Source organism: Hermetia illucens, chromosome 1 (assembly GCF_905115235.1).
Source record: "Hermetia illucens chromosome 1, iHerIll2.2.curated.20191125, whole genome shotgun sequence".
Lineage (NCBI taxonomy): Eukaryota > Metazoa > Arthropoda > Insecta > Diptera > Stratiomyidae > Hermetia > Hermetia illucens.
Window position 1 is genome coordinate 204047566 of NC_051849.1, and position 8510 is coordinate 204056075.

The window sequence follows — 8510 nt, forward strand, 5'->3', positions numbered from 1 at the left end:
GAGTCACCTACAAAATACGGAATATTTTTTCAAATGCTTGTGTAGGAGGAAGGCACCTTGAGTTTCCTCGAATGATCCATCTTCCAACCAATGTATTGATTTATGGAGTAATCGTATGGAAACTATTTCATGAACTTTTATCTAAATTGAATTTGCCATTCGGATTACTGAACCACAATACATACTACGTAGTAACAAACATGACTTGATGCATTTTGCGCGGAATGGCACAAACATATCTACATAAAACTACAGAAGCAGGCGAACAACTCAAAGGTTAGCTTTTAACTTGAAGCAATCACGCAAGATAGCAATTTAAGTTGATTCCAGAGAACACACACTCGTTTGAGTTTGGCTTTGAAGCAATGCACTCACTCCCTCAGTCCCTCATATGAGTGGCACGAGTATGTGGGAAGACAGTTGCAACAAGCCAAGTCATTATATTGAAATTTATGTAGTGCGCAAGGATTACAACTTATGACAACCTGAAGAAGTTCACATGTGGGGAACGAGGTATGCACTTAGGCTACATGAGGGTGTGAACACGGGGACGTTATGAATTTCCGGTGTAGCAGATTGGTATGCCCTCACCTCGGTGTTTGAAGAGAACACGTCTTATGAAATTACTTTAACGCTAATTGCTATGACTTGCTTCGTTTGGCTTTGAAGGTGTATTCACCTATGTAAGTGGGGTTCGTTATCTTATATCGTTTGTGCTCTACTACATATTTGGAAAGTTAAGTTATGGAAAATTGGAAAATTCACCTGTATGGGTTTCATATGTATTCCTTTTTTTCCAGACACATTTTTCTGTCTAAACTTCCTTAATAAATCCCAGTTTTTGTATACTCCTATTAATTTGCAGTCGTTGACTTCACAACGCAGCAAATCGTACGGCAATAAACTCATCAACTATAATTACCATCTAATTGCCAAAACAACAATGCAGCATAGCAACCGCAAAACGCAAATAAATATTTTTTTATTTACAGCTTGAGCGGGAGACTTTTTTTAAATTAACTTTGAAAGGAAATGTTAAAAAGAAAATAGATTTTAATAACTGTCAATACAAGAAAGAGGTAGAAAAACTAAGCATTTTGAAAAAAAAAGAATCTTAAAAATGCTATACTACACAAGAAGAAGATGACAATTGGATCCATTTTTTCAGACGAACCAAAATATTTAAAGTGACAAGAAAGAAGGAATAGATAGACAACACAACGTTTCGTTGGAAAACTGAACTCTACAGCATAGGGGCATATCTGAGAGTTCGAACTAGAAATTGAAGGTTGCACCCAGATCTTGGAGAAAGCTTATCAATTATTGATTGGTTGATGTTCACCAGGAAAACAGGGATGTTGGGGAGAATTAAAGTTAGTGACCTTAGGGGCGATTTAGTATTGGCTTGCTCAACAGAGACGACATAGAGTTAACTAGTATAAGGTCATCTATCTAAAACAAAGAACGAAGGCCATTATCGAACAATTAGAATAGTGCGGGATCTAGTACAGAGCCTTGAGAAACTCTAGGAGATAGGGAGAAGGAGTGTTCTGAGAAACCATGATTCCAGGAACATTTAAAAAAGTAAGATACCAGCCATGTGATAATTGAATGCTGGGGCGAGGCTGAATATAGAGAGCTTAGAAAGGAGTATATTATAGTTAACGTTAGTTAGTTCCTCTTGCTATGAACTAAGCCACATAACAACGAAGTTGGTAAATTGGAAAAGGTTTAAAATAGTAGTTTGATGATTCGCAAAGTCATCTTTCCCTATAAGGTGAAGTGCTCAGTAAACCAGTCTTTGACGTCTTCGTCTTCTCTTAACGATTTTCAAAACAACAAACAAACTACGCAGAACAGGTGAGACAGAGCAGTAGTTCGTAACTAAAGCAAAGCCTCTACTTTTGAGAATAAGGACAATAAGGCCCTCTTTTGAAAGGTAAAGAAGGTGGCGTTCTTCATAATCTTTGTAAAAAAGTATGCATAATGGGAGCAAAATGTATTGTTTGCAGTTCGCTAGGAAAATTTTATGAACTCCACCAAGGCCAGGTTTAACATTGGTATCAAGTTTATCAATGAGAAACACAACCCAGCAAGGATTTGAAGGAGGAACGTAGAGCGACTCAAATTAGTCTGTACCTAGAAAAGCCAGAGAGGAGGCATATGGCAAAGAAGTAAATATACCAGGGAAATAGCCACAAAATGGGCCATAGGATTGTTCAAAGGAGTTGGCAGTGGAGCCTGCAAAATTGATAGAAGTAGGAAAACACTGAGTGGGGTTGCGGCAATTGCGAGTGTGAAAATAAGATGGCCTGGAATCACCCCAAGCTAAGGCTGTTTCGACGCTCATTAAGTATATCTTGAATGCTATTTTAATCACTGTTCAGCCTTGAAGTGAGCAAGGTCCGTGACATTTTTGAAGGTAGAAACTTCTTTCATAGTGTGTATTTTCTTGATTGCACATCAAGTTAGCTAACATGCGATCCTAGTTACTTAATGATGAAACAAAGTTGAGAGCATCGAAGTTGGCTTTGCATAAAGTGTAGTTGCACCAACAGAGGTTTGCCTTAAATTTAAGAACTTAGTGGTGAGTGTCAACTTTGATATACAACTTTGATGTACAAGAAAATGCCAAGAGGTAACGCTCCGGGTGGTTGGGGAAACAAGATATCGGCAGTGTGGTCCAAAAAATTTTGGTGATGCTGAATTCCAAGAGGAAACAACAGAGCAGGTATTAATAAAAAACGAATTAGCGGGGTTTTTAAAAGGGGCTGCCCAGCTAAAGTGATTAGAGCAGTTGATCGTGTAGACGTTCAAACCACTGCAAAGGAAGAAAGGGAAAGTGACTACAAAAACTTCCCACAAACTGTCAAGTAACTCTCCAAACAGGTGAGACGGGCAAGCAGAGGAAAATTACTCACAAGAAATAAAGACCGGGACGGACTTGGGTGGGGAGAAACGTATGGGGAGCCAGAGGAGAATAAAATGGGGTGGGTCATGAATAGATATTCAATTGTAATTAGGACAACACTGCTGGTGGACTTACGTGATGCAGCCCGGTCCCTGCCACAGCGGAAAACGGAGTTCTCTTGGGAGATCTCGGAATTTAATATATTAACATGAAGCCAGGTTTCTGGAACTCAAATTAAATATTTTTAAACTCCTAATATTCAAGATAGAATTAGATTAGGTCAAGATAGAATTAGTTGCGGTTACGCGCCGTGAAAAGATCCGCCGGTACGGCCTGATCGACACACGTTGCAGCCAGGAAGAAGGATTGGCGATTAAAGCAAATTCGTGGGGAGAAGCTATTTTGAATGAAGATAACGGACGAACGGAGTTGCTGTTCTTTGTAAGTTTGGCACACTAGAGTCGTGAAAGTGAGCTTTAGCCTTTATTTACTTTTATTGGCATTGTGTTTATTGTTGGCACTACCGAAGAGAGAATCGGTGCTAAGAGTTGTTCGTTGAAAGTGCATGCTAGCGAGAGAAGATTGGAGGTTTTGTGGAATAGGTTCAGGGGCTAGCTGTGCAGCAGGCAGTGCTAGAAATTGTGTGCAGACCAAACAATTGCGGATGAAGTTGCAAGAACGACGCACTAATCAGTCCACCCAATTTTTTAACCCGATACAGCGGGCGAGGTGCATTATTTCCGCAATGATTGTGTGATATTTACGACCACTTTAATAATTCCAACTGAAGTATGCCCTTCGATATTTGTAGTCTCGCAAACATTTTATTGTATTTCGTTGAGTGTTTAAAGACAACGAGTATCGAGCACAGAACTCTCTCTCATGTTCATGTTTGTTCATTTTCTTTATTAATTCTGAATGGTTGCGTGCCGGGCGGTCTGATGAAAATGAAAGATCCTCCTCAACTGGGCACACTTCCCCGTCGACTTCCCTTTTTTAGCCTTCGACGCGTCTAACGAGCACGCTGTACGCAGTCTTAGTTGTCGGCATCTCCTCCGGATGCGCAGAGATGTGAAGCTCCACAGAATACCACATCCAGCTGAGACCAAGAAGTTTCGACAAAGGAACCTGTGTCGAAGTTACTTGACCCTAGTGGCTGCTGGTGGACGAAACGGACGCAACAGCCATACCTTCTTCCAGTACGCGTGGAAGAAAGGCGTCAACCTGTCTAAGGCGAGCCTCCAACGTCCAGTCTGAACGAATGCTTTACACGTTCAAGAACCTTATATGGGCCCTCGTATGCAACCACTTGCGGGTGGTATCTGTCCTCACCAAGGCTACAAATTTCGAGCTCTCTACGGGTGCGGACCACTCGCTGCGCTTTACGAGATAACGAAAGCGGTTGCAATTTGAAGACGGTCGGTCTCTCTAAATTCAATTATCTTGCCGATGACCGGGTCACCGGGGAGTCGTAGGTTCCCCCCGTACACCAAACCACCAGGGTTAGCAGAAAACCCTTTGTGAGCGGTTGTACGAAAGCAACTAAAACAAAAGGAAAGACCTGCGCCCAATACGAATCACCTTGTGTCATAATGACGGGCTCCAGTGTCCGATGCTATCGTTCCAGCATCTCTTTAGACTGCGGACGATGCGCAGTTAAGTAAAACTATGTATTAAAAGAAAAAATTTCCGATCTTATTACAGATTTGTGTCCTTCTTCAGTGCTGGTATGCCGTTGTCCGCAACGGTTGATACTAAGGAGCTTTCCGAACTCCAGGAGTAGAACAGATTCCAACTGAATTCCTCGATCTGTAATAATACAGGCTGGGACACCAAAGCACCGAATCAAGTTTCGACAGAGGGCCTCAGCACATAACTAGGTTTTAATGTCCTCCAGTGGAATTTTCTCAGCACATAAAGTGATCAATGATCACGAGGCGATGCTTGTAGTCTCCCAAAGGACCTATAATGTCGAGATGTATGGTATGGAAGCGCTCTGTCGATCCAGGGAATACTCCTACTTTCTTCCTAGCGTGCCTAATGACCTTATACTTCTGGCACGCGATACACTCTCTGACCCAAAGGCTAATGTCCTTGTTCACGGACGGCCTGAAATATTTTCTTGGGACTAGTCAGTTCGTTGTCCGAATGCCGGGGTGCGCAAGATAATACACCCAGCGAGAAAATTCCTTACAAAAAGCGGCCGGAGTATATATATAATATATTACCAAAAAATAGACTACGATTGAGGTGTTGACCTCGAAGATCCGGGGGGTCAGCGAATAACTTGTCTTTACCGGACAGTTGAATTCAGAAGACCCATTGAAAGTGGAATATTGGGGAAAGCCAGGCATATCACCTCACTGAATATCTACCTTTCTAGACATAGTCAATTAATGCTTGACAAAAGCAAAACAAAAGACTCATTTTTCACCATGTATACAGGGAAAGACAATTTCCAGGAAAACGGTGGGCAAAGCTTTAACCCTCCAATTGCAAAGGTCCGTATCACATTAACTTATGGAGCTCTACAGTTTCATAATATAACACCAACAAAGGCACGCTGGAAGAATGCAGAAGAAGAAAATCGACCCACTTCAAGAACTCGGAGCGTAAGAATTTGTAGGTTCTTCTAATGAACTGTCCACAATGGCGCCAAGACTCAGTTGCTTCGACCAGAATTCGATGCTGTGCATTTGGTGAAACCAGCAGTGGTGATGCAGTAGGAGCTGGTGGAACTCAACACGACAAATTGCGGCTAACACCACCAGTAGCAACCCGTCAGCTTGAAGCATGCGCTCACTGCAAAAAACCGGAACGGGCGGGACATAGCCCCAGACTACTCAACCATTTTTGGTCGAAAATACCACTTCCACCCTTGGCTGGGAACTATTGTCCCACCCGCCATACTCCGCGGCGTCGCCCCAGACTGCGACTTGTTTTCGTTGATGTTGCAGGCACTTTGGCAACAGCACTTTATCACGGACGAGAAATCGAACAAGAGCAATAGCTTTTTGTCGGGAGAGGCGAAGGCACAGCAAAAGACCACTTTCATCCTCCTACTATCCTCTCGGTGGCTTTTTTAATAGTGGGAAATAAGGTGCACAATATAGAGGTACAGTGCATGGATGATGAGCGCTTACAGCATTGTTTTCCAATTAATTTTACATTTGGGTTAAACTGGCATAACATTTTGTAATGAATTTTTTTAAGGAAAGACTTTGTTTGACTTTTAAGACCCAGATTCGTGAGAGGCCTCATCACGTTCCTTCCAATTTCTTTGGCACGATGATATTTATTGAACCCTTGAACCCTTGAACCTGAACCCTTGAACCCTTATGTTTGGAAGTTGACAGCAAGATTATTGTATATTCAAAAAATACTGATTGTCACTTTGGCTTTGATGTTCCACGTGTCTATACCATATTTTCCTGTCACATATGTAGATGGGGCGTTTCCCCAAACCTTAGATTCAAAATTACGCAATTGACTGCACGTGTGAAACTCACAAATTTAGATACTTTCACTAAATGCCGAGGTAAAAGATTCATTCGTTTGACAAGTAGACAGGAAAATTTGCCTTAAATCGATTTTCTGACAATTTAGCTGCCAGAAAATCTCAAAAAGGTGAAAATCCGGTTTATATTTAGTTCAAATACCAAAAATTAACTTGGAAATATAAATAAATTTTGTCAATACTCATCAATTTCATTTCTCCATTTCAGTAAACGACAAGACCGTTGTATCGCGCTCCTGCACATGGATCGACTCCAATGACACCCCAAAGAAATGCATGACTTCACCACCAAATCCATCATACGTTGAAACTCTCTTCTGCGAAACATGTTTGACCGACGAGTGCAACGGTGCCGCCCAGTATGGACCAATGGCTGCTCTCATTCTCATCCCTGTTGCCATCGCTCGATTACTTACCGCATAAACAATTCTAATGTTACTTTTAATTTATTTTTATAATTCCTGAAAGGCAACCGCAACAATTCGAACACATTTGTGTCTGTCAATAATTTGGAAATTCAATAGAATGAGGAAACACCACACGAAAAACAAAAGATAGAAGTGGAAATTAAAGATGTTTTACATTATAAAGTTTGATATTAGTTTCTAAGTGAATTTGTTGGTAACAACTTTGTTTGTAACTGTAATGTAAAATGCAGAAGAAAGTTTAAATTAGAGTTAAAGTTTACGAAGGATAACAACTTTGAAGTTTTGATGCATATTGAAAATACAACATAATTGTAATGATTAATGTACCTTTTTAATTTTAATAATAAAGATACCATTCAGTAATAATTTAACAATAGGATAATCGCCAGTTTTTCATTATTCGGAAAGAGCGAAAATTATCAGACGAAAATATAGGCATACCTGAACTTGGGAAACTTTCGTACTTAAGGAAGACATACAATATCTGGAGAATCGAGAAAGCCCACCTGAACTTGAGACCAAGGCCGTATCCAAAGATTGGATGGCGGTATTTTAGGGGTTCAACCTTCTTGAAAACTAGTGACCGTAGCGCCATTTACTCGTAGCTGTTAAATGCTGAGCTCCGGTTTGTATATTGCCGGAAGCATTTCCGGTTGATCTCGGTTTACGAAACCCATACTGCCTACCAGAAAGATCTCCTTAGCTCTCAATAACCAGGAGCAATTTATTGTTGTTTACCCACTCTTACATTTTTTCAATAGGGTTTAGAAGACATATAAACCCATAGAAGGATGGCAGACCTGGAGGTCTGTCAGCTTTAGGTAACAGCACCACCTTCTACCACTTCCATAATGCAGGAGATATCCTCACGAATATGCACACTCCGAACAACTCAGCGTAGATAGATTTTACAGCGAACTTAAAGGCCCTATCCAAAATTCTGTCCATGCCAGGAATCGTCGACTATTCTGCTGTAGATCTCCAATAGCTGATCTATAATGACTGAAAGAATTGTCGTCACCTTCATATACCCTTACAGTTATTAACGCCCCTTTTCTGCTGGCGGAATAGATCCTGGATTGTTTTCAATAAGAGAGTAGGGCACGTGATCTGTGGGAATGACCGGCTTTTGACTCACACCATTAAAATTCTATAAACGGTGCCCAATGGGATCACATCCGCCGCGAAACTCCTTGAAACATTCCCTGTTGGTATGCAGGATTGCGAGTTTGAAATTTTTGCAACCTTCCTTACATATATACTTCCTCTTTTTGTAACTGATCGGCCTACATACTGCCCTCTAAACCATTCGAACCGCTGAACTCGGTGATCAGCTGTTCGGGGGCTGCTCATTTTACCATCAGTAATTGGGTAATTGAAAATGTACATTTGCTAGGCATGCATGAGTCAAAAGCTTTGGCGATGCATTGTGTGACAGACCATGTTCTCCATTTCCGTCGCATAGCATGCATATTAGGCCCGTATTGTACTTCTTGGCAATATGGCCCAAACACGAGGCACTTGGGGCACCTCTCTAATGAACTCTTAGATGGAAAAAAAACCCATTGGGTTCCAATTTTTCCAGCGACAACATAGCGGCCGTTTAGGTACTACCTTAAACCTTTCTCCGACTACCAATGGAGTATTCTCAAAA

The 8510-nt window shown here is 41.2% G+C and overlaps 1 protein-coding gene across 1 annotated transcript in view; it reads left to right on the top strand.

The window, feature by feature from the left end:
• LOC119646226 overlaps window positions 1–7238 on the top strand; it is an 88667-nt gene extending 81429 nt beyond the window's left edge. The window contains exon 3 of the mRNA XM_038046614.1: window positions 6637–7238. Coding sequence (XP_037902542.1) covers window positions 6637–6851 — 215 coding nt within the window. The 3' untranslated portion in view covers window positions 6852–7238. The remainder of the gene's footprint in view (window positions 1–6636) is intronic.
• Window positions 7239–8510: the final 1272 nt, after the last annotated feature.